Consider the following 26,176-nt stretch of genomic DNA (forward strand, 5'->3'; position numbering starts at 1 on the left):
TTTTTTCGGGTGTTTTGGGTTTTTTATGGTTTTGTGGTTCCCCGCTCCCCAATTTTATTTATTTCATGTGTAAAACGCCAATCGCTTGTTTTTAAAATTTTAAAAGTTCGGTAGTAATAAAATGGATATATAAATAGAATATAATATAATTAGAGTAATAATAATTAGGACAATTTGAATTAGGACAATATGAGACAATAAAAACAAAGAGTTACGGACGTCATGGTACCTTTTCCTGGGCAGCATAAGCACGAAAAGGGATCCACGTTAACAGAGGATTAAGCCTTAAAAGCAACAGCCTATTGCATATTCATAAATCTCATACATGATGCATAAATTCCATTCAAACACGGGATTCTGTCTGGTCAGTGTCAGCCTCTTCCTCTGAATCCTAACAGCGCCCTTGAGCCTGAGCAAGGTGGGAAGAAGTTTGTTTCTTCTGATAAGAGAACAATAAATTCTTTTTCTCTGAAAGATTTAGGTGTCCTGTGGCTGCTATCTCAGTGCAAGTCCTTTCTTTTAAAAAGTATCCTACATAACATAGTTTCTATTTTAACATGTTGTTATAACCCAAAACTATATTTAACACATCATTTAAGAGAATTAATACAGCATAACTTTCTAATGCAACACATCCAATATTCATTTTAATATTTGCGAAAAGCCAATCATAAAATACACATTTTTCACATTTCATATTTATTAATTTTCTTCTTTTGTATGGAGAAGGAGAGTAAAATCAAGTATTTAAACGTTGATTACTTAAACCTCTTTGGAAAAACTGGACAGTGATTTGCTTTACCTAGAAGAACATAAAGCCTGATGATGCTGGGTTGCCCGTGGGGATGAAGGTGCAGTAGAAATTTCAGCATTGCTTGGAAGACAGGGCCACACCTATCATCCATTTCACCTGGTGGATTTGCACAATAACTGCTGTACTTACAACAGATCCGGGCTGTGCTTTGTGTTCTAACAGCCTGAGGAACACAGCTCTCTCCAAGTCATCATGTGGGCTCTGTGTGAGGCTGGTGAGGAATTCAGCAGTGATTTATCCAAAATAAGCATCCCTCTGTACCTGGGCAGGAAACTTCAAACAGAAAACCATGGGAATAGGGGGTTACACTTTAAGCTTTCACTGCAATCTCCAATTACTTTGATTGTCAAGGATTCTGAGCAGTGGTGAGTTGCTGAAAATCATCGCCAGGTGTTTATGTTTACAGCTTAGAAAGAACCATATAAACTTTATACTTCCATAAGTATAATTTGAATTGCAGTTGATTTTGGCCTCTGCTTGCAGCAGGAATTCATTTAAGCACTTAACTGGGAGAGCTGGACTGGTCAAAGTTCCCAGGACAGCACTGGAAAAGAAAAGGAAAGATAAAAGGATGAAGAAGAATCCAAAAGATATGTGTGACAAGGCTTAAGGCATGGTGGCTTCAGGGAGGCTAGGGAACCAGGAGAGAGAAGAGGTGATGGGTCCAGAGAGCACAAGCTGGAAACTCTTCCAGAGGAATTGGAAGACATGAATCCAGAGGGGCAGAGGATGAGAGGGGGGTGTGGAATTAGGGCAGCAGGGAGTTCAGTATGTGCTTGATGTAGAGCATGTTTTACACACAAGGAGACAGTGGAGCATTGGTGTATGTAGTGCTGGCATTCTAAGAACAGCTTATTCAGCATTTATTTGCTCTGAAGGAGTGGCTTGGGCTCCTGCCATTCAGTCCTGCCTGTCACTGAGGTCAAAAATAGCATTGTGGCTTTTAACCACAGAGCGTTCAGAAGTGAGCGCTCTCTTTGTGCTCACCCACGAGTACAGAAGGTAATTCTCACAGCCGCAGGAGATTCTCCAGGCTGGCAAGAAACCCTGAGAAATGCTGTCAACATAACTGTGAATCAGCTGACCTCCAAAACTACTGCTATTAACCCCAGATGCTTGTAACTGAGACACTCACCTTCACCTTCACTTTCCCTGATCAGTTTGGCTAAGAAGCCTCCAGACAATTCCTAAAATAAAAGTTGGTTAACAAGATAGGAATTTCTTGCAGGCTAAAGGCAGAAATAACCTCCAAAGTGACTCACTGGAAAGTTACTTTAAAATATTGCCATGATGTAGGGATAAAAATGCGAACATTCTAAGGAAAAAGCATAGCATTGTACAAGAGGGCTTTCATGGGACTGATTTGAAAAGTCAGAGTTGTATCCTGCCTCCTGCCTGCTGCTACCCCAAATAATCCTTGATTACCTTTTGTCACTCTCTGATCATGGAATGGTTTGGATTGGAATAGACTTTATTTAACTCCAACCCCTCTGCCATGGGCAGGGACACCTTCCACTATCCCAGGTTGCTCAGAGCCCCATCCAGCCTGGCCTTGGACACTGCCAGGGATGGGGCAGCCACAGCTGCTCTGGGCAACCTGTGCCAGGGCTTCAGCAACCCTCTGAGTATTTTTCCTAATATCTGCCTTAAATCTTTTCTATTTTAGTTAAAAATTGTTCACTCTTGTCCTGTCACTATCTGCTCATGTAAAAAGTCTCTCTCCCTCTTTTTTTACAAGCTCCCTTCAGGCACTGCAAAGCCACAATGAGGTCACCCCAAAGCCTTCTCTTCTCCAGGCTGAACAATCCCAATTCCCTCAGCCTTTCCTCCCAGCAGAGCTGCTCCATCCCTCTGATCCCCTTGGTGTCCCTGCTCTGGCCTGGCTCCAGCAGCTCCCTGTCCTTGCTGTGCTGGGCCCAGGGCTGGATGCAGCCCTGCAGGGGGGTTCAGCAGAGAGGGGCACAGGGGCAGAATCCCCCCTGCCCTGCTGCCCTGGGGCTCTGGGTGCAGCCCAGCACAGGGGGGCTCTGCGTTGGGGCAGGGCCAGCTCTCACCCACAGCAGCCCCAGGTCCTTCTGCCAGGGCTGCTCCCTCTGCTCATCCCCAGCCTGGATTGATCCCAGGGGCTGTTTTGACCCAGGTGCAGCACCAGCACTTGGTCCTGTTAAACCCCATGAGATTCCCATGGGCCACTTCCCAAGAAAGAACAGAATTCCTTTATAGATAATTTGTGACCCACCACAGAGCAAACATCACACTGCACCTTGAAAAGTCATTCCCCATTTGAAGCCTTTGCAGCCACAAACCCAAAATGGTTCCAGAAAGTCCAGTGTGTGCTAAAAAGGAACCCCCCAATCTGCCAGTGATTGCTGCAAGCTCTGTAACACTGTCAGTGCTATCTTTAGGGTGTTCTTTGTGTGCCCTAAACCCTGCTTGCTGCTCTGACACCAAGTCTGCATTGGCAGTGCATCCTCCCTGAACTGCCCGTTTGGCAGTGAGAGCCATTTCTTGTGTTGGTACAGTTGTCATTTCGAATCAGATAAAATTGTTTGCATGTGCAATACTGCATGAACTTCTTTTGTTTATATAAAGTATTGCTCGTCTCTGAGATGTCTGCTCATGTCTGTCTCTACTTAGTTACTTCTATGCAATATCTTCTGGGCTTTTCAATGGTTTGGAGTGGATTCTTTTAAGAACCTTGCCTTCTTTTGCTGTTTTCTCCTACAATAAAATCAAAATCCCTTGTTTGTGATTTTTGCCAAGATACTCAGAGCATTTTTTCCACCAAGTGTATCCTAAACACCACAGCTGGCTTGAGACACAGTTGGGACACAGGTCCATAGAAGTAGGATGAGCTTTGAGGAGCAGCTCTTGGAGGTGTCCCTGTCACAGGTTCTCCTTGATAAAGGTCACTAAAAGAGCCAGTCCTGGGTCCAGGATGTGCCCCTCTGGGGCTGTGCTGCCAGCCTGGCCTGTCCCAGGGAGTGTCACCCATTGCCCAGCTGCAGCAGAACCAGCCTGGCATTCCCTGAGGCACTGAGCACGGAAGGAGTGAGAGGTCACACTGGGATTGCTTGGCCTTGGCATCAGGATTAGACCCTGACCACACCAGAGTGAGGAGGAAATATTTCACCCTTCTCTTGCAGTAAGGATGCCAGAGGTAATCCAAGAATCACAAGCTGTAAAGTGGAAGTTTATTGTAAAACTTAGCTCACAAGATCAGCGAATTGTGAACAAGAACAACACACAGGCAGAGGAAACAAAGCACTTTCATTTAAACTTCTGCCCTTGGTAGGGATTTCCTTGCAAGCTGTAGTTGCTCCTGAGTCCTGAGACTTCCTGTGGCTTTCTGGATTTGATGGGGTTTGTGCAGTTCCACAGTGGCCCCAGGGTGGGTTGCCCTTCCCACCCCTCTGGTGCACAGCTGCTGCCTCTGCTGCCTGCTGAAGGCTCCAACTGAGGGCCAGTGGCTCCCAGGGAAGAGGCTTTTCCCTGGCCCTGCCTCCAGGAGAGCCCACTTGATCCAAGTGATCACAGCAGCTGGAATATGAAAATAGAAGGCAAAAATCTATAACACAACATAGAATGCTCTCCCACCCTCTCCAGTAAAATGAGTGCAAGCAAAGAGCCCTTCCAACTCAGCTTCCTTCTGGAATAGGAGTACAGATCCTGGGGTCTGACACTGGAATTGTTCTGCTACAGCTTCATGTTCTTACTCTGTTCTCTAGGAATGGAAAGTCAGGGAAAGAAGTGCAAATACATTTCCAAAGCATTTGATGCAAGCAGTGAGTGAGGAGGATGGCTGGTGTGAGGGACATCACAATGTGCTTTTAATTTAGAAAGTCACAGTTTTACCTGTAGGATTCCATTTTCCCTTCCAATGGTCACAACATACGGTATATAGATTTTTTGACTGAACAATTTTTTTCCCAGTGGTAAACCAGGCTATGAGTTTCACAAATTTCACAGAGCTTTCTCCACCCTGCAGCTAAAGGAGAGAGCCATGAAAGGCAGCAATAAAGGAGGAATTATTCTGCCTAAAGGACACAGCAAGAAGAAATATTCTTGGAGTCACATGAGGCCCAGGGTCCCAGGAGTCACTGAAGAACAGCGGCAGAGTTTAGGTGATATTCCCTCTTTCATGATCACAGCTCTGTTTTCCGGGTGTCACCTGTTTCTGCTGTTGGCTTGAACATTTCTGAGCAGGAAAGCCTTCAGGCATCATTTCCACCTGTGACCCATCTCCAAGGAAAAGAGGGCAGAGCACTGTGCCGCCGTTCCCTGAGGGTCACTCCCATGCTTCTGGCCAGCTCCTTCACAGATCACTGTGGGTTTCATTGTTCTGTTTTCTGTCCAGCTCAGTTTCTCTTGGGACTCGGCCTTGCTAGTCTCTGCTGGTCTCCATCCTGTGCCCTTCCCCAGCAGATGTGAGATCTGACATTCCTTCCATTCCCCACACAGGACTGGGGCTGATTTTATGCCCACAGCTGTGCTGCTGTAGGATCCTTTGCCTTGGGCTGATTCCCATTCCCCTCCCAGGCTCTGAGATCCTGTGTGCTCTTGCAACAGTCTGGGACAGGGGAAGGTTTATCCACACCCACACCTCACTTTCTCCGGTCCATCCTGGCAAGGAGTGGGGTTGCCCTTCCCTGCAGGATCCCAGGCAGAAATCTGTGCTGCCCTTCCCTTGTTGCTGCAGGCAAGGCCAGGCTGTGGCCAGGTGGGGAAGGCTCTCCTTGTGCCCAGGCAGGGCTGGGAACACAGGGCTGGGACTGGATGGGACTTGCAGATGAGTCAGGATGTGTTTGGGATCACCCCTGTGCCCAGGCTGGACTCCTGTCCCCTGGCAGTGCCTGCCTGGCAGTGCCACCTCTGGCATGAGACAGTGCCAGAGTGCTCCTGTGTGCCAGGGCCAGCTCTTCCAGAGGGGATCCATCCAGGCTCAGGCAGCAGCAGGGAAAGGCTGGGCTGAGCTCAGCCCCGAGGCTGGAGAGAGGCTGCAGGAGAGCCTGGGAGCAGAGACTGGGCAGCTCAAGGGAAATGGGACACATCCCATGCATGGTTCCTACAGGAAGCTGGGCAGAACAGATCAGCCTGCACCTCTTGCTTTTAGCTCTCCTACAGATGCCTGTTGGAAATTGTTGCAGCTTTTTCACACATATTTTGTGTTGCTCGGGTTCCACCACAAGGTGCAATTGATACTTCACCAAATCCAATCACAGTGCAGTGCAATTCACGGTAATATCCTAATATACGGAACCTGAATAGGGAAAAAAAGTCAAATTTGGTTCCATTCCTGACATGCAGTGAAAGGCAGAGTGGCACCAGACCTGGCTGCTAAGCTGTTTATTGCCACAGGGATCAGGAACTGCCTTGCCGGAATCTGTCTCCCGTTCCTCACTTTTGTTCCCCACATCTCCACAAAAGGTTCTGGGCAATGCTTTCCCATCCAGAAACATTCCCCTGCTTTGCTCCCCTCCAGCCAATGGTGCTGACATCCCCCTCTCTCTCTTGTCCCTGCCTCCTGTCCCCTTCCTTTCCCCAGGGAGCTGCATCCAGCCAGATCCTTCCTTCCCCAGCAGAACTCCAGCTGTGTCCTCTCCTGCCATCCCTACAGGACAGCCCTGTGTTCCCTGGCCCTGCAAGGCTCCCTTTCCTTGGCCCAGGCTTGTGCTGAAGCACCTGCACCTCCAGCAATCAGCTTCCCTCACAGCACAGTCCATGATCTCCCTTGAGCTCTCTGCTCTTTGCTCTGCCTTTGGCATTCTCCTCTTCCCACACACTGCATGGCAGGGCCTTGCTGGGAGGAGCTCACATGGCTGGGTCATGTTCCACGTTGTTGATCCACTTCCACTTCTGCTCCGCTGGAGAGCGTGTCAGACCAAGGAAGTAGTAGTTATGGCTTGATTGTGAGAGCAGGTAGCTCTGGAAAGGAAGCCAACAATGGGAACACTTGAAAATGACATTTTCTTCAGCAGAGGCCCAGAAGGCTCAGGGCTAAACAGGCAGCACAGAGTGTGCAGTGTGCATCCAGCCACAGCACCTCTGCCCACTGCTTCCTAGACTGCATTTCTCACTTTTGGAGGCCCCTTATATGTATAAAAATTGCAAAGATACATCTGTGGAGCCATTATGTGTATAATTTGGAAATTAACAAGTGTGAGTTGATAGCTGTGGACACTTTTCCTTTTGGATGGGGGTGGCTAAGCCTTTCCAGGCTTTGTCCCAGCCATGGCTCTCCCAAAGCAGTGTCTGCTCAAGCTCCATGGCCTCTGTGCTAAATCCCTGGAAAAGCCCAGCCAGCTTGGCAGGGACTTTGCTCCTTGCCATGGGATCAGGCCTGGGCACAGGAGCTTCCAGGGACAGGACTGCAAGGCCCAGGAGGCCTCTCCCTGTGCAGGCCTTTGCTGCCACTGCCAGGCCTGGGCTGTGCATGGCTGGCAGCAGGTCCCAGAGCCCAAGGCCATGGGACAGGGGCTGGCACAAGTGTCACTGCTGAGCCCTTGGCCAGGCAGCTCCAGCCCCCCGAGCAGCTGCCCCAGGAGTTGGATCTCACCAGCTCTTCCCTGCTGTCAATGACCACCAGGTCTGAGCCCATGGCAGTGCATTCTGCACGGGAGGCATTCCAGTCCATTGCTTCCCTCTCTGGAAAAAAGAAGTAGCATTTTCTGCCATGTTTCTTCCATGCTGGGGGGCATCCTACAGAAGGGAAGAAGAGGTGTGTAAAATCTATGTTGACACTGACCAAAGGATACCACAACAATGGAGAGGTCAGAGAGGCCATTCCAGCCCCAGAAATGCCTGTGTGCCACTGCTGAGAATTGTCAGCAGAGCACCAGGGATCCCCCAGAGCCTCTGGAGCTGATGGCAGCCCAGAATCAGCAGGCAGGAGCCAGACAGGGAGCAGCAGCTCAGCAAACATGATCCAGCCTTGCCCAGCTTTGCTCAGGGCATACAGAGAAATGCTCAGGGCACAAAGCAGTTCCCAGATCCCCACAGTCTGGTCTGCCTGATGCAGAATTGGGCAGCACAGGTGCCACTGGCAGCACCAACATTTGTGTGCATTGCCAGGCAGGGCAGCAGGAGGAGCAGGGAGGGGCAGCTGCAAAGGGGATGGGATTCAGGGAGACAGGGCCTGCAGGAAACACTTTGGTTGGGGATCCAGCAGCTTTTGAAGGGCAGCCTGGAATTGCAGTGAGGTTCACAGGCTGGCAGTGGAGGGGCCTTGGGAAAGCAGCACAGGCACATTGTCCATCCTGCTGCCAGCAGGGCTGGGGACCTGAGGGATTGTTCCTCCTGTGCCTTCCCTGCCTCCCACTGCTCTGCTCTGGCAGCACAGGGGCATCCGCTCTTCCCTGGGGAACAGGAATGCAGAGCTGAGCCTGCTCTGCTTCAAAAGGAGCTGCAAATGCAAACCCTCCATGGGCTCCAGAGCTCCTCCTGGGAGTGTCCTAGGGTGAGGTGTGTGCTCCTGACATGGCAGAGGGGTTGTTTGTGTTCCTTCTGAACAAAATCCTGACAGAGTTCCTTTTCTTTCCCCCTTAACCATCAATCCAACAGACTTCTGGCAGCTCCCTTTGGAAAGACAGAGGATTGCCTACCTGGTCCCCTTTCAGGGATGTGGGACAATGTTGTTGTGTCCTCTTGAATGGTGGGGGACAATGTTGTTGAGCCCTTTCGGCTGCCTGCAGTTTGACCATCTAGAAATAAGAACACAATTTCTGCTTGCAAGTAATGACCACTGTGCCTGGCACTGTCAGAGCTCTGCTGGACCTGTCTGAGCCCCATCACCCAACACAGAATGCAAACTCTGCCTCTTTGCTCATGGGGCTACTACAAAAATCATAAAATGGTCAGGTCAGGGTCCAGTGAGGAAAAGGAAACACTTGAGTTGATTTACACAAGTTGTATCTTAATTATGATTTTGTTCCTTGAGTTCCATCTAGATGTCAAGTTTCTTAGTGTATATAAATTTCAGGTCACCAAGGCAGTACTGAACACACAGAAGAGCTATAACTAAAGGCACGCATGGATCCAAGTCTAATGACTCCTCTTTCCCTGTTAAAGCTGCATTAAATGCTAATTACACTTTGTTACTTTGTGCTGCTTTGAATTTATTTAATTTTTCCCATCCTTCCTGGTTAGACATTTTATAAATGTCAGAACGCTGTCAGATACCAATCCCAAACTCTTTGCTTTAAAAAAGAAGAATGACTTGCCTGCCCCAGCCCTATTTTTTAAGTTCCATGGATCAAAACCTTTGCCATGTCTCCCCCATGTGCATCTCTGAGCAGGTGGCAAACTGTGGGACTTGAGAGTTATTGGTTGTAGCAGCTCCTCAAGCTTTTTCAGCTACCAAAGGATGGAAAGAAGAAATGACAACTGAAATTTTAAAATGATTCCTTGAAAACTTTCAGAGGAAGTATCAAATGGATTGATTTTTTTTCCTGGGGTAGATAAGAATACATTTTCCACCAGGTATCATTAATCAGTTAATGTAACTTAAAAATTGTTATGAACTCAGTGCAGAGACTGAGCACAAGGTTTTAATTGAAATTAGCAGGAAATAAATTCCTTTCATTTCCAATTTTGATGCCTTTTTCAAATGAGATTTAATTCAAAATATTGTAAGATTTTTGGTGTCGCATCCCTATGGCATAAGACAACATCATCATCTTGAAATATTCTCAAGGACTACAATCATAAGACCAAAAGACATTATTTGATCTTCACTGGTTTCTTCTAAACATTTGCATCATAAATTCTTCAGTGTCTGAACATTATTGTTTTCCCTTTTGTCACAGATTTTTTTCTTTTGGAATTTTGAACTTTCAAACCCTTTGGCTATTTGCAGATTTCCTTCTACAGCCATGGGTGGCTAAAAACTGTCATTCTTGGCCTTCATACCAGACTTCCATTCCCTCTGGCTTTGGATGCCATGGCCTGGACATCAGGCAGTGGCTGAGTGACACAAATCAATTGCCAGTGTTACATTTCTAGCAGGACTTACGTGGGAGTGTCCAAGACAGGGTGAGGGCCACTACAATGGGAACCAGGACAACAACCAGGACAGACAATTGTGTTCTGGAATAATGGCTTTTACCTAGAGAGGGACAGAAACATAAAGATCAGGGAAATAGCTGGACAAGAGCCCCTTTGCCTGCATTCCAAGGTGCCTTTTCAGGCTCCCACTGGGACTCTGGAGCATTCCAGATCTGCAGGCTGGAGCCAGGCTCAATGTCCTGGCACTTGCCCACTGGCTCTGGAGCCCTGTGCTCAGGAAACTGAACAGATCCCAACCTGCCATGGGATTGAGAAGAGGGGAAAAGCTGAAGAGTCATCATTCAGGAAGGGTGATTGGTCCAGCCTGTTTCAGGAAGTGCAGATGGTGTTTAATATGCAAAAATTTCAGCTGGAATACTTCAGCCTAAATAAGACAAGCCCTTGGTTTCCCAGGTTTGTCATTCCTGCAGGATGAATGCTTTCCTAGAGCAGGAGGTGGCAGCTGTGTGGACATGGTGCTGGCAGGAACTGTGGGAGGACAGATCCTCTCTTTCAGCAGCCATTCCCCATTGCAGATGTCAGCCTGGTTTGGCTTTGGTGCCCAGGGCAGATGGAAGCTGCCAGGAGCAGTCCCATGGCCAGGCTGAGGTACTGCTCTGCACCAGACTCAGGGGAGCCAGCAGTGCCCTGGCAGCTCAGAGGGCAGAGCCTGTGCTGGGGACATCAAACACAGCGTCAGCAGCCCTGGGAGAGGGGATCACCCTGCTGTGCTCAGCGTTGGGTGCATCGCCTGCAGCCCCAGGGGCAGCTCTGGGCCTGTGGCCATTGGACACCATGGGCAAAGATCCCCAAGGAGCCACTGGCTCCCTGCCCCTCCATGGAGAGAGGAGAAGGGAGATGGGCCAGGCTAAAAGGGACAAAACTCCTGGGCTGGGGTAAAGGTGGTTTATAGAAGAAGAGCAACCCTGCATGCAAGCCAAGCAAAGCAGAGAATTCATTCCCCACTTGCCATGGGCAGGCAGGGTTTCAGCCAGGCCCAGGAGAGCAGCTTCCATCCCAAGGAACAGTGGCTTGGGAAGAGTGAATTTCCTGGAGAACTGCCAAACTGAGTTAGTGAGGGGGCTCTGGCAGTCAGAATTCTGTCTGGATGTGAGTAAGAGGCACCATCCATCAGCGCTGGATGGTATTTAAAGAGCACTGCCCTGTGACCTAGAAGGGATCTGGGATCCCTGATGCCAACACTTTGTATTTTCATCCTGTCTGATGAAATTAAATGGCAGTAATTTAAAAGTGCTTTCCAGCACTGAAAAAATTCAGACTTATAAAAATTAATTCAATAACAAATATTATTCATGCTCCAAACCTGTCTCCCGGATCCAAGGGAACTGGCTGCCATTCTCTCCCATTGAAGCTGCACTGGGAGCATTTCCTTGGTCTCCCAAGATTCTTTGTGTAATTTGCTATCAGAGGTGCTTCATGCAGAGGTTTTTGTGTGAGGCCCGTGGTGCCATTGAGTTTCTAAACCTAATTTGCATGATTTAGTCAGAATCTGTGATTGATTGAGGGAGTGTTTCCAGTTTGCTCAACTATCAAAGGATGGACAGTAATGAGGAAAACCATCTGAAATTTAAAAATTATTCCTTGAAAACTTACAAAGGAAGTTCCACATGGCCCTGATTTTTTTTCTAGATGGAGATGATGATGTTTTCTTTTTCTAAAAGATAATATGTTGTTATAAATAGGATACGTATACAGAGATTGAGCTAAAGGCTTTTATCTGAATAGGGTGAAAACAACTGCCTTTAAGATGTAACTTTGAAATTTGCTGTACTTTTCAAATGAGCTTTTACTCTTAATTATTTTAAGATTTTTGGTGTCATATCTTGAAATCATAAAAAGTTATCTTCTCCTTAAAAGATTTTCACATATCCCAATTAGTTATTATCTGCTTTTGTTTCCTCAAAACATTTGTATAAGGAATTCTTCAGAGTTTGAACATTGTCAGTTTTCAATTGGGTTTGTTCTTTTTTTTCTGTTGCAATTTTAAACTTTCAAACCTCTTGATTCTCTTACACATTTCCTCCTACAGCCATGCTGGTTTAAAAACTGCTGTCCTTTACCTGCACACCAGACTTCTGTTCCTGCTGGCCTTGACTGTCATGGCCTAGACCTCAGTCAGTGGCTGAGAGACATAAATTAATTGTTGTTATTCCATTTATAGCACTTACATGGGAGTATCTGACACACAACAATGAGCAGGAGCACAATTATCTCAGTGACCAGGACAGCAACTCGTGTTGTGGAACAACAACTTTTTCCTAGAGAGAGACAGAAAAAAGAAAAATGAGGGCAACACTTGGAATAATCCACCTTTCTCCTGCATTCCAAGGTGCCATTTCAGGCTCCCACTGGGACCCTGGAGCATTCCAGGTTGGCAGGCTGGAGCCAAGCTCAATGTCCTGGTGCTTCCCCACTGGCTGTGGAGCCCTGTTGGCTCTGCAGGAAACATTCAGCAGAGAAGGTCATGGCAGAGAAGATGAATCAATCCCTTGTGACAGGATTGACTGAGTCAGAACTGGGCAGATCTTTCACTTCAAGGCAGTTCCTTGTGAGGAGCCACAAGGACTTTAAACGGTATGGCCTAAATACAACATGGAGGTACTAACAAATCCCAAGGAATCCCTGCTGGCAGATAATGCTAATGCTGGTTTTTAATCCCACTCTTAGAGCTCTCTTTCCGCCTGGGCACTGGGAGGTAACACATCTGATGTGAATTCACAGTAAGAAAGTAAAGAAGAAAGTTCTAGAGGATCTCTGGGAACATCAGCTCTGCTGTGCTGAGCACACACCAGCAGAGTGGTTTAGGACAGAATTGACCTTTTCACATCCCTGAGCCCAGCTCCCCTGCTCAGGTGTTGGCCAGAGCAGGTTGTCCAGGACCAAGCACAGGCAGGTTGGAATATCTCTGGGATGGTGACTCTACAGCTCCTGGCATTAGGAATTCCCTGAGGGAAGAAGGCCCAGGAAGTCCCTGAGGGAAATGTGAGAGTATTGCTTGTGAAACTATGACAGGAAAGTATCTTCAATGCCCTTTCTCTTCTTCCTCATCTCCTGTTATTCACTTTTCACTGCTGGTCTCTGAGTGTCCCATTCAGTTCACATCCATTCACAAATGGGGAGAATGGTTAAAAGGTGGAAGCCTGAAAACTGCAGATCATGCTAAATGTGGAGGTGTGACAGAGTTATGGGATAAATGCAAGCCAGCAGGGAAAAATGCACATGGACAAGTGTAAAGATTAATAATGTGGGCACAAAATAAGACATGGACTATTCCATATTTCTGAAACAATCAAACCCATCCTGGTGTCCAGCACTGAGCCCCCTTGGTTCTATCTACACAGAGAGTTAAATTTTTCTATCAGTTTAAGTGCATTCTGCTGCGTTGTGGAATTAATGCCAGTACTTTGTTGTACTTTGCTGTATTCTTTCTGAACAAAATCCTGACAGAATTCCTCTCTCTCCACCTTAACCATCAATCCAAGAGGGGCTTCTGGACACTCCCTTTGGAAAGACAGAGGGTTGCCTACCTGGTGCCTCCTCATGGCTGGGGGGTAACTCTGTTGATTCCTCTTGGCTGCTGGGGGACAATGGTGCTGAGACATTTTGGCTGCTGGAGGTCAATGCTGTTGAGTCCTGTTGGCTGCCTGCAGTTGGACCATGCAGAAATGAGAATACAATTGTTACTGCAATGAAGGACCCCTGTGCCAGGCACTGTCAGAGCCCTGCTGGGCCTCTTTGGCTGCCCCATCACACAACACAAAATGCCAACTCTGCCTCTTTGCTCAGTCATGGCAAACAGCCCTCAAAGCTGCAGCACACACCAAGGTGTTCCCTTCCCAAGGGCCAAAGCCCAGAACTGACCCAGAACTGCTCCAGCCCTTCCCAGAGCAGAGGTGGATGTGAGGCACAGCACACATGGAACCACAGCAATGGGAGACAAACCACAGCAAGTGCTGATTTTGTGCTCCATTAAATGCAGCCAATTTCACCTCCTTCTGTTGTCTTGGTTTATTATTTCTTTTGAATTTGTCCTTGCTCTGGTATTGCACATTTTGTACACATCAGAGCACTATCAGATATGTGCCCCGAACTCTTTGCATTGCAAAACAAAAAGCAATTACCCCACCCAAGCTTATTCTTTACAACAAATACATTAAAGTCTTTGGCATTTTTTCACCATGGGTAGCTCTGAGTAGTTGGGAGATTCTGGGACTTGAGTCCGATTGGCTTTTGGAAACCCTTCAGACTTATTCAATGATCAAATTATGGAAAGAGAAAATGAGAAATATCTGACAGTTAAAACTCATTCCTTGAAAACTTTCAAAGGAAAAGCTGTAATAATTACACACATTGTTTCTTGGAGATGAGAATATTTTCCTTCTATGGAATTAATGTGTATTTCTAGGTAGCTCAAAAACTGTTATTAGCTCACTGATATCTATGCAGACATGGAGCACAAGGCTTTTATTCCAGTGAGATGACAAAAATTGAAGGTGCAACTTTGCTGTTTTCTCAAAGGAGCTTTTAATCCTAATTATTTTAAGAGTTTTGGTGCCACAGCTGGGTGCCATGATGCAATATCATCATCTCAAAATATTCTCAAGGGTAACAATCACATCAAGGATAGGCATGATCCGAACTTGACTTCTTTCTTCAAAACATTTCAGTCTTGAATTGTGCAGGGTTTTAACTTTGTCAGTTCTCAACTCGGTTTTGTCTTTTTATCTCCTGGATTTTAAAACTTTCAGACCACCTGGCATTTCTTTGACAGATTTCCTCTCACAGCCATGGGTGGCTGAAAACTGCTGTCCTTTGCCTTCACAGCAGACTTCCATTCCTCCTGGCTTTGGATGCCACGGCCTGGACATCAGTCAGTGGCAGGCAGACGCCATTTACGTGCCAGTGTTCCATTTCCAGCAGGACTTACCCGTGGTGAGTGTCAGATACAGGGCTATGGCCAGCAGGAGGATGATCACAAGCAGGACAGCGAGCAGAGCAGCAGCTCGTGCTCTGGAACAATGGCTTTGACCTACAGAGGGGCAGAAACATCCAGGTGTGGGGAGCAGCTGCACAGAGCCCCTTTGCCTGCATTCCAAGGTGCCTTTTCAGGCTCCCACTGGGACCCTGGAGCATTCCAGGTTGGCAGGCTGGAGCCAGGCTCAATGTCCTGGTGCTTCCCCACTGGCTCTGGAGCCCTGTGCTCAGGGAACTGAACAGATCCCAGCCTGCCCTGGCTTTGAGGAGAGGGGAAAAGCAGGAGAGTCCTCCAAGGCCTGGATTGCAGAAGGACACAGAGAGGGTGGGTGGGTGACAGAGGAAGCTGCCTGAAGGAGAGGGGGCTCAGTAAAGAGGAGGTAAAAAGGGCTGCTCAGAGAGAATGGGATCCAGGCAGGAAAGCACCTCTTTGCTGAAAGCTAGAGATCAGTACCTGGAAATATTTGTGCAAAAATAAGAAGGGAGTTGGTAGATATTTTCCAAAAATGCACTGGAAGAGAAATATTAAAATATTATTGAAAATATATAAAAACATGAAATTACAATGACATCGAACCTTTATTTAGGTAACATCCATTGTGGATTCCTGTCAAGTTAGCTGTGAATGCATTTGTCAAAAGAGGCTAAAACCCCATTTCCTGGGATATTAATAACTCCAGTTATCTGAAAAGCGACGCAGAAAGTTCACACTTTGTGCAAAAGACAAGCAATGGATGGCAAGAAATAATTTCTGCCAGAGTGAAAGCAGGGTTAGGAAATAAGTGAAAGAAAAATGAAAATGAAATACAGAGACACACTCTATGAAGTGTGTCAATTTTCAGGATACACATTTATGGCAGATATTGCAAAACCAATGCAAACATATATGCAACCATTTAAAACTCATTAAAGAAAGATAAATCCCTGGTTAGAATTTTTCAAAGTGTTTGATCCCAAATCAGACTAAATCTGCCCATGAAACATTTTTTCACACTGGTGCATTCAACAAGCAGTTGGCACAGCCAGAGCAGGAGGAGGAGCCCCCAGGCAGTGCCTGCTGCGCTCAGGGAGCAGGAGCAGCTGTGCAGGAGACTGCTGTGAGCACCAGCAACAGCAGCCACTCCATCCTGAGCAGTTTGCTGCAGCAATCTCAGTCTGCTGGGGCAAAACAGGCCAGGGCCAGCAGCAATGGATGTTCAGCTCTGGAATGCTCTCCAAAAAGGATAAAAATTACTCTCAATCTCACCCCAGAGACACTGCCTGACACTTGCACCTTAGCAAGAGAAAAGTAGATCTCCCAACAACTTGCCTTTGTAAATATCAACAACCCTCTCTGGACACTCCACCTGCAGTTTTCCAGCCCTGGCCCTCATGTTTCCCTTGGGCTCTTTGGGGCTTTGGTGCTGCAAGGAACTCTCTCAAGAGATGTGGGAGAGAGAGTGGAGAATGCAAAGAAAGCTCAGTGCCCAGCACTGGACCTACCTTGGCCGTCAGGGATGGTGTGTAGCCTGGCTCTGGGTGGTTCAGGCAAGTTGCGGTCAGAGTTAATGACATTTTCTGCCATTCTGGTTCCACTCTGCTCTCTCCTGCCTCGGCTGCTGTGACAGTGACACTCTGGGCTGGACACGACTCAGAGCTCCCTCCCCTCTCCAACCTTCAGAAGGAAGTTCTTGACCGTTCCGGTCATTTAGAAACTTCTAATGAAAAGAGAAGTCTATTTCTACTTCATCTTTTGAAGGTTCATGGTTTTATGTCAGCAACATGAGCAAATACAAATTCATTGTCTCCATGTTATTTTCTCAAAAATCCCTTCCCCAGGATTTTTTCTCCTGGGAAGCTGAGAAGCCTCAGAAAAGAATGAAAACAAGAATTACCTGATTGTCTGGAAATGTGGTCTGAAGATCATCTTCCAACAGGTACATCATTGATTGGTTCTATATGAATTGCTCTCAAAAAATGACCAATCCCCATCAGCTGTGTCAGACTCTGAAGAGTCAGTCATGAGCTTTCATTATCATACTTGTGAAGCCTTCTGAAGTCTCCCTTCTCTTTCTTTAGTAAAGTTTTAGTATATAATTTCTTTTAAAATAATATATTAAAATATCATAAAACAATAAATCAGTCTTGTGAGAACATGGAGTCAAATTGTCATCCTTAACTTCATCCTGGGAACCTCACAACAAGAGAAGTCTATTTCTACTTCATCTTTTGATGGCACAGGATTTATGTCAGCAACATGAGGAAATAGAAGTTCATGGCCTCCCCGAGGTCACCTGTGTTGGGAAGTGGTTCTGGATCGGAAGTGTCTTGAGTTCCCAAAGCTTCACGCACCCACACACAAGCACTGCTCTGTGTTTTGAAAAGAAAAGCTTTATTCCATGCAGTAGAGAGGAGAGGGACTGTACAGGTCCCAGCAGTCAGCCCAGACACCTGAGGAGAGCTCTCTGGGGGGACCCAGAGCACATCTATAGAGCTGCCATGTCCTGTGACCAATCTCCAAGGAAAAGAGGGCAGAGCACTGTGTTGCCATTCCCTGTGGGTCACTCCCATGCTTCTCACCAGTTCCTTCACAGGTCACTGTGGGTTTCATTGTTCTGTTTTCTGTCCAGCTCAGCTTCTCTTGGGACTCTGTTCTCCAGGCCTTGCTGGGCTCTGCTGGTCTCCATCCTGTGCCTTTCCCCAGCAGATGTGAGATCTGACATTCCTTCCCTTCCCCACACAGGACTGGGGCTGATTTTATGCCCACAGCTGTGCTGCTGTAGGATCCTTTGCCTTGGGCTGATTCCCATTCCCCTCCCAGGCTCTGAGATCCTGTGTGCTCTTGCAACAGTCTGGGACAGGGGAAGGTTTATCCACACCCACACCTCACTTTCTCCGGTCCATCCTGGCAAGGAGTGGGGTTGCCCTTCCCTGCAGGATCCCAGGCAGAAATCTGTGCTGCCCTTCCCTTGTTGCTGCAGGCAAGGCCAGGCTGTGGCCAGGTGGGGAAGGCTCTCCTTGTGCCCAGGCAGGGCTGGGAACACAGGGCTGGGACTGGATGGGACTTGCAGATGAGTCAGGATGTGTTTGGGATCACCCCTGTGCCCAGGCTGGACTCCTGTCCCCTGGCAGTGCCTGCCTGGCAGTGCCACCTCTGGCATGAGACAGTGCCAGAGTGCTCCTGTGTGCCAGGGCCAGCTCTTCCAGAGGGGATCCATCCAGGCTCAGGCAGCAGCAGGGAAAGGCTGGGCTGAGCTCAGCCCCGAGGCTGGAGAGAGGCTGCAGGAGAGCCTGGGAGCAGAGACTGGGCAGCTCAAGGGAAATGGGACACATCCCATGCATGGTTCCTACAGGAAGCTGGGCAGAACAGATCAGCCTGCACCTCTTGCTTTTAGCTCTACTTCTAATGCCTTTTTGTCATTGTTGGAGCTTTTTCACACATATTTTGTGTTGTGCTGTCTCCACCACAACCTGCAGCGTGTACTTCATCAAATCCAATGGCTGTGCAGAGAAAGTCTTGGTATTGTCCGCTTATGCTGAACCTGAATGGGGAAAGAAACTCAAATTTGGGTCCATTCCTGACATGCAGTGAAAGGCAGAGTGGCACCAGACCTGGCTGCTAAGCTGTTTTATTGCCACAGGGATCAGGAACTGCCTTGGAACTCACTCCTATTCCTCACTTTTGTTCCCCACATCTCCACAAAAGGTCTGGGCAATGCTTTCCCATCCAGAAACATTCCCCTGCTTTGGTTCCCTCCAGCCAATGGTGCTGACATCCCCCTCTCTCTCTTGTCCCTGCCTCCTGTCCCCTTCCTTTCCCCAAGGAGCTGCATCCAGCCAGATCCTTCCTTCCCCAGCAGAACTCCAGCTGTGTCCTCTCCTGCCATCCCTACAGGACAGCCCTGTGTTCCCTGGTCCTGCAAGGCTCCCTTTCCTTGGCCCAGGCTTGTTCTGAAGCACCTGCACCTCCAGCAATCAGTTTCCCCCACAGCACAGTCCCTGATCTCCCTTGAGCTCTCTGCTCTTTGCTCTGCCTTTGGCATTCTCCTCTTCCCAGACACTGCATGGCAGGGCCTTGCTGGGAGGAGCTCACATGGCTGGGTCATGTTCCACGTTGTTGATCCACTTCCACTTCTGCTCCGCTGGAGAGCGTGTCAGACCAAGGAAGTAGTAGTTATGGCTTGATTGTGAGAGCAGGTAGCTCTGGAAAGGAAGCCAACAATGGAATCACATGAAAATGACATTTTCTTCAGCAGAGGCCCAGAAGGCTCAGGGCTAAACAGGCAGCACAGAGTGTGCAGTGTGCATCCAGCCACAGCACCTCTGCCCACATCTCCGGAGATTGCATTTCTCCCTTTTGCAGGCCCCTTATGAATACATATACAATAACAATAACAATAAATAACAAATGTAAGATTACATCTGTGGTGCCATTACAGGTGTAATTTGGAGCTTAACAGGTGTGACTTGATAGCTGGGGCCACTTTCCCTTTGGAAGGGGGTGGCAAAGCCTTTCCAGGCTTTGTCCCAGCCATGGCTCTCCCAAAGCAGTGTCTGCTCAAGCTCCATGGCCTCTGTGCTAAATCCCTGGAAAAGCCCAGCCAGCTTGGCAGGGACTTTGCTCCTTGCCATGGGATCAGGCCTGGGCACAGGAGCTTCCAGGGACAGGACTGCAAGGCCCAGGAGGCCTCTCCCTGTGCAGGCCTTTGCTGCCACTGCCAGGCCTGGGCTGTGCATGGCTGGCAGCAGGTCCCAGAGCCCAAGGCCATGGGACAGGGGCTGGCACAAGTGTCACTGCTGAGCCCTTGGCCAGGCAGCTCCAGCCCCCCGAGCAGCTGCCCCAGGAGTTGGATCTCACCAGCTCTTCCCTGCTGTCAATGACCACCAGGTCTGAGCCCATGGCAGTGCATTCTGCACGGGAGGCATTCCAGTCCTTTGGTTTCAACTCTGGAGAAAAGTAGTAGCATTTTCTGCCATGTTTCTTCCATGCTATGGGGCAGCCTGCAGAAGGGAAGAAGAGGTGTGTAAAATCTATGTTGACACTGACCAAAGGATACCACAACAATGGAGAGGTCAGAGAGGCCATTCCAGCCCCAGAAATGCCTGTGTGCCACTGCTGAGAATTGTCAGCAGAGCACCAGGGATCCCCCAGAGCCTCTGGAGCTGATGGCAGCCCAGAATCAGCAGGCAGGAGCCAGACAGGGAGCAGCAGCTCAGCAAACATGATCCAGCCTTGCCCAGCTTTGCTCAGGGCATACAGAGAAATGCTCAGGGCACAAAGCAGCTCCCAGATCCCCACAGTCTGGTCTGCCTGATGCAGAATTGGGCAGCACAGGTGCCACTGGCAGCACCAACATTTGTGTGCATTGCCAGGCAGGGCAGCAGGAGGAGCAGGGAGGGGCAGCTGCAAAGGGGATGGGATTCAGGGAGACAGGGCCTGCAGGAGACACTTTGGTTGGGGATCCAGCAGCTTTTGAAGGGCAGCCTGGAATTGCAGTGAGGTTCACAGGCTGGCAGTGGAGGGGCCTTGGGAAAGCAGCACAGGCACATTGTCCATCCTGCTGCCAGCAGGGCAGGGTGCCTGAGGGATTGTTCCTCCTGTGCCTTCCCTGCCTCCCACTGCTCTGCTCTGGCAGCACAGAGGCATCAGCTCTTCCCTGGGGAACAGGAATGCAGAGCTGAGCCTGCTCTGCTTTCAAAGGAGCTGCAAATGCAAACCCTCCATGGGCTCCAGAGCTCCTCCTGGGAGTGTCCTAGGGTGAGGTTTGTGCTCCTGACATGGCAGAGGGGTTGTTTGTGTTCCTTCTGAACAAAATCCTGACAGAGTTCCTTTTCTGTCCCCCTTAACCATCAATCCAACAGACTTCTGGCAGCTCCCTTTGGAAAGACTGCGGATTGCCTACCTGGTGCCCTTTCAGGGATGTGGGACAATGTTGTTGGGTCCTCTTGGTTGGTGGAGGACAATATTGTTGAGCCCTTTTGGCTGCCTGCAGTAGGACCATCTGGAAATAAGAACACAATTTCTGCTTGCAAGTAATGACCACTGTGCCTGGCACTGTCAAAGCTCTGCTGGACCTCTCTGACCCCCCATCATCCAACACAGAATGCAAACTCTGCCTCTTTGCTCATGAGTCTACTATAAAAATCATAACATGGTCGGGTTGGGTTCCATTGAATTAAAGGCAACACTTGAGTTCATTTAAACAAGTTATATCTTAATAACAGTTTAATTTGCAAAGAAGACCCTATGGAAAATTCATACAAAACTAAAACTTAGCATAAAGTTGTAACATCCCATGAAATCTCTCAGCCAATTCCCAAGTCCTCTGCCCTATCAATGGCGGTGACTATCTGCTACAGAGTAGTTCCTCCTGCAGGAAAAAGACAGACTCCCACATGGATTTCCCCTGGCTTCCCCTTTCCCTGTCCCCTCCTGGCTTCATACCCTGGTGGCCGACCCCCTCTCCCCTGGATACCGATCCCCTTTGCCCTGCCCTCAGCTCTGCTCCCCACACCTTCCCCTTCTTAAGCTGCCGGATCCACATGGTTCTCTCTCTTTCTCACTGGTCCCCTTCAGCCTCATGCTTCACTCGAATGAAACCTTGCAAAAAGAGCCTTCTTGCCTCTCTGGCTGAGCCAGCTGTGGTGAGTGTTAGGTGGGGTTTGACTGTGTTGCCTGAATGCTGACCCAGCCTGCTTTTCTACAGCAGAGCTTTGTTGGGAACAGATAATAGGCAGCAGCACCCACCACTCAACACCTGCATTTTTATTAACTCAAAATGCACCAGTTTTGATTTGGAGCAAAGTGAAACTGTTTGCTCTTGAACGTGAAAACTACCTTGATTTCATTTCTCAAGTTTGATCTAGATCTCAAGTTACTTGGGAGTATTTTTTCAGGTCTGTAGCAGTTCAGAGACAGAACTGAGCCTCACAAAAGAACGATAACTGAAGCCAGACCTGGATCCAAGCGTAAGAACTCCTCTTTCAATGTTAAAATTAAAGCTGTATTAAATGTAAATGACACCTTTTATTTTCTGTTGGTTCATTATTTGTTTTTAATTTGCCCCACCCTTTGCTGTTTGACATTTATAAATGTCTGGGCACTGTCAGATATCAATCCTGGACTCTTTGCCCTGAAAAAGAAGAACGACTTGCCTCCCCCAGCCCTGTTTTTTAAGTTCCAAGGATCAAAGTCTTCCCCATGTGCATCTCTGAGCAGGTGGCAAACTGTGGGACTTGAGAGTGATTGGTTGTGGAAACTTCTCAAGCTTTCTCAGCTATGAAAGGACGGAAAGAGACAAGCAAAACCATCTGAAGTTTTAAAATGGTTCTTTGAAAACTTTTAAAGGATATACCAATTGGTTCTATTCATTTTTTTTTCTTATGGAAGTAAGATTTTTTTCTACAAAATATAATTTATCTTTTTATGTGCCTCAAAATATGTAATGATCTTCAGGAAAGTCCATTAAGATGTGATTTACTTGCCTCCTTCAAATGAACTTGAATTCCTAATTATTTTAAGATTTTTGGTGTTATGGACATCTTGGTCTCATGATACAACCTCATCACCTTGTGGGATTCTCACAGTTAGCAATTGCACCACTGGTAGGCATTATCACATCTTACCTTGTTTCTTCAAAACATTTATATAATAAATTCTTTATAATTTGAATATTGTCAGTTTTTCATTGGGATTTTGGCTTTTTTATCTGTTGGAATTTTCAACTTTCAAACCACTTGACTCTCATACAGATTTCCTCTTACAGCCATGCTTGGCTAAAAACTGCTGTCCTTTACCTTCAAACCAAACTTCTGTTTCCTACTGGCTTTGTATGTCATGGCCTGGACATCAGTCAGTGGGAGAGAGACACAAATAAATGGCTGTTATGACACTAAAAAAAGAACTTACATGTGATTATTAAATACACTGCCAGGACCAGTATGAGGATTATCACCACCAATATGGCAACACGTTTTCTGGAATAACGGCTTTTACCTACAGAGGGACAGAAGAATAAAGATTAGGGAGCAGCTGGACAGAAGCCCCCTTGCCCTTCATTCCAAGGTGCCTTTTCAGGCTCCCACTGGGACTCTGGAGCATTCCAGATCTGCAGGCTGGAGCCAGGGTCAATGTCCTGGTGCTTCCCCACTGGCTCTGGAGCCCTGTGCTCAGGGAACTGAACAGATCCCAACCTGCCATGGCTTTGAGGAGAGGGGAAAAGGAGGAGAGGCCTTGCAATCAATGCCCTCCCTCTGCTTCCTCCTCTCCTTTGTTCACTTTCTCTGCTGCTGGGGACAGGAGCCTGGGCTAGGGGGGTCTGGGTGTGCCCCATCACATCCTTCTATTCCTTTGCCAGGAAAGCCAACAAGTGTTCAGGGGCACAGGATGCAACACCTCAGCTGTCCCTGCTCTGAGTGTGGAAAGCAAACAATTGTATCCTCCTGCCTCCTCATGGTTTTGTGTCACTGCATGTTTGGGGAATCAGGATCAGCCCCTCTGCTCTTCTTGTTTAAATTCCCATCACTTTATCAGACAGCTAAACTCACCTGATGATTTGCAGTTTGTTGCAGCATTTGTGTCTTGGGCTTTCACTTTCACTTCTGCATAGGTACAGCCTGAGCCTGGGAACCAGAACAGAGCACAAAGAGAGCTGAGAATCAATTTAAATTAAATAAAAATGACTGAAATTGTGAGAAATGCTGAACACAGGACAGCAACTGGTTGATGTGACTGTGGTTAACAATGCACAAATTATATTTTTCTCCATTATAGGCACTGATCTGTGCTCTGTGGCGACCAGGGATAGGACCCAAGGGAACAGCTGGAGCTGTGTCAGAACAGGGTCAGGGTGGACATCAGGGAAAGATTCTTCCTCCAGAGGGTGCTGGGGCACTGAACAGGCTCCCCAGGGGTGGTCACAGCCCCAAGGCTGCCAGAGCTCAAGCAGCATTTGGAAAACACTCTCAGGGATGCACAGGGTGGGATTATTGGGGTATCTGTGCAGGGCCAGGAGTTGGACTGGATGATCCTTGTGGGTCCCTTCCAGCTCAGGATATTCTGATTCCATGTTTCATGATGACTCTTTCACCCTTGGAGCACTTGCTAGATGCAGGAACAGAACTGATTTCTTTTCGAGGCAGACAATACCAGAGGGCACAGGGGCACACACTCACATTGTCAGCCTTGACAAAAGGGGAGGAAAGTGCCAAGGGTGGCCCAAGGTTGTTCATCCTGACAGGAATGGTGAGAATGAGTAAAACATCAAAGCCTGAAAACTGCAGATTGTGCTAAACTTGGAGGGGTTTGAGTGTTTATCTAAATAACCCAGATAACAGGGAGAGTAATGAAATCTATTCCATCATCTGCAGATAATAACTACAGAGCAGCAGAGAAGAAAACATATGGAGAGGAAAGAAAGGTCAGAGGGAGATAAAAAGTGGGTAAAAAGTAAAAAATATGACGTTGCAGTGTTATAAAACTCTCCAAGTCATTGTGATATGCAACACTGATCCCCCTGGATTCTATCAGTGTACAGAGCTAAGATGGAAGTCAGGGAATTGAGCTCTTTTTAGAAGATGGAGACAATATCTGGGAAATCTTGTGCATAATTTCAGTGAACACATAGAAGAGTTGGTAGGGGTTTCCCTAAAAGGCACAAGCAGAGAAACACCCAGATGTTACTAGAAATCTATCAAAATTCTGAATAGGAATACATGGGTTAAATTCTAAGGAAAATGGAACTTGTTATCAGGTGGCATCTACTGTGGTCAATTGAACTCTGAATTCATCCATTGAAAGGGGTGGTAAAACCCTCTTTCCTGGGGTGTTAGTAAGTCCACACATCCAAAAAGACATGCAGAGGGGTCACACTTTGTGCAAAAGACAAACAATGGATGCAAGAAATAATTTATGCCAGAGTAAAAGCAGGGTTAGAAAGAAAGGGAAGAAAGATGGAAATGAAATACAGAGACACATGGCATGTAGTCTGTTACTTTTTGGGATGCACTTTTCTGGCAGATATTGCAAAACCAATGCAAACATACATGCAACCATTTTAAACTCATTAAAGAAAGATAAATCCCTGGTTAGAATTTTGTGAAGTGTTTGATCCCAAATCAGACTAAATCTGCCCATGAAACATTTTTTCACACTGGTGCATTCAACAAGCAGTTGGCACAGCCAGAACAGGAGGAGAAGCCCCCAGGCAGTGCCTGCTGCGCTCAGGGAGCAGGAGCAGCTGTGCAGGAGACTGCTGTGAGCACCAGCAACAGCAGCCACTCCATCCTGAGCAGTTTGCTGCAGCAATCTCAGTCTGCTGGGGCACAACAGGCCAGGGCCAGCAGCAATGGATGTTCAGCTCTGGAATGCTCTCCAAAATGGATAAAAAGGACTCTCAATCTCACCCCAGAGACACTGCCTGACACTTGCACCTTAGCAAGAGAAAAGTAGATCTCCCAACAACTTGTCTTTGTAAATATCAACAACCCTCTCTGGACACTCCAACTGCAAGTTTTCCAGCCCTGGCCCTCAGGTTTCCCTTGGGCTCTTTGGGGCTTTGGTGCTGCAAGGAACTCTCTCAAGAGATGTGGGAGAGAGAGTGGAGAATGCAAAGAAAGCTCAGTGCCCAGCACTGGACCTACCTGGGTCATCAGGGACTGTCAGAATTCTGGGTCTGGTTGATTCAGACAAGTTCAGGTCAGCATAAAGGACATTTTCTGCCATTCTTGTTCCCGCTTCTCCTTTTTCCCTCCCTCGGCTGTTGTGACAGTGACACTCTGAGCTGGGCACGACTCAGAGCTCCTCCCGCCTCAAGCCTTCAGCAGGAAGTTCTTGACTCTTCCGGTCACACCTCAACTTCTAATGAAAAGAGAAGTCTATTTCTACTTTATCATTGATGGCACATGGTTTTATGTCAGTAACACGAGGAAATAGAAGTTCATGGCCTCCCTGAGGTCACCTGTGTTGGGAAGTTTTTCTGGATTGGAAGTATCTTGAGTTCTCAAAGCTTCACCAACCCACACACAAAACATTTTGCTCTGCTGCGCCACACACAAAACATTTTGCTCTGCTGCGTCCTGAGCTCTGTGGGCTCTGTGTAGCTCACAGACATTGTCTGCTTCTCTGAAAGGGAATTCTGGAGGCAAAATGGGGTCAGAAAGAGGGATTGGTCCAGCCTGTTTTGGGAAGCACAAAAGATGCTTAAGGCAGCAACTGGAATAGTGCAGCCTAAACAAAACTATTCCTTGGCTTTATAGGTTTGTAATATCCCTCTGGGCAGCTGGGGTCAGCTGTGTCCCCTCTCAATTCCTTGTGCACCCCCAGCCCCCTCAGTGGTGGGGTGGGAT

General features: G+C 47.7%; 2 protein-coding genes across 3 annotated transcripts; both read right to left on the reverse strand.

Annotated features, from left to right (window-relative positions):
* Positions 1–4,069: 4,069 nt before the first annotated feature.
* LOC132073548 (C-type lectin domain family 5 member A-like) lies at positions 4,070–16,920 on the reverse strand. Of its 2 annotated transcripts, XM_059472641.1 has the most exons (10): positions 16,726–16,920; positions 16,334–16,548; positions 14,805–14,906; positions 13,405–13,521; positions 12,046–12,135; positions 9,825–9,917; positions 8,416–8,514; positions 7,371–7,513; positions 6,630–6,739; positions 4,070–6,074 (listed from the first exon to the last, which is right to left on the reverse strand). In XM_059472641.1, the coding sequence occupies exons 2-10, from the start codon at positions 16,413–16,415 to the stop codon at positions 5,933–5,935; spliced, it is 978 nt and encodes a 325-aa protein (XP_059328624.1). In that variant the 5' UTR covers positions 16,416–16,548; positions 16,726–16,920; the 3' UTR covers positions 4,070–5,932. The 2 variants fall into 2 exon arrangements, with proteins under 2 accessions (XP_059328624.1, XP_059328625.1); XM_059472642.1 differs by lacking the exon at positions 16,726–16,920 and having other exon boundaries at positions 16,334–16,564.
* Positions 16,921–17,203: 283 nt separating this feature from the next.
* Positions 17,204–25,629, reverse strand: LOC132073560 (C-type lectin domain family 5 member A-like). The gene is made up of 7 exons (XM_059472658.1): positions 25,472–25,629; positions 23,378–23,452; positions 22,740–22,826; positions 20,734–20,832; positions 19,689–19,831; positions 18,924–19,033; positions 17,204–18,372 (listed from the first exon to the last, which is right to left on the reverse strand). Exons 1-7 carry the CDS (start codon positions 25,551–25,553, stop codon positions 18,234–18,236), a joined length of 735 nt encoding a protein of 244 aa, XP_059328641.1. The 5' UTR covers positions 25,554–25,629; the 3' UTR covers positions 17,204–18,233.
* Between the last annotated feature and the right edge of the window lie 547 nt (positions 25,630–26,176).

This window comes from Ammospiza nelsoni, chromosome 5 (assembly GCF_027579445.1).
Source record: "Ammospiza nelsoni isolate bAmmNel1 chromosome 5, bAmmNel1.pri, whole genome shotgun sequence".
Classification (NCBI taxonomy): domain Eukaryota; kingdom Metazoa; phylum Chordata; class Aves; order Passeriformes; family Passerellidae; genus Ammospiza; species Ammospiza nelsoni.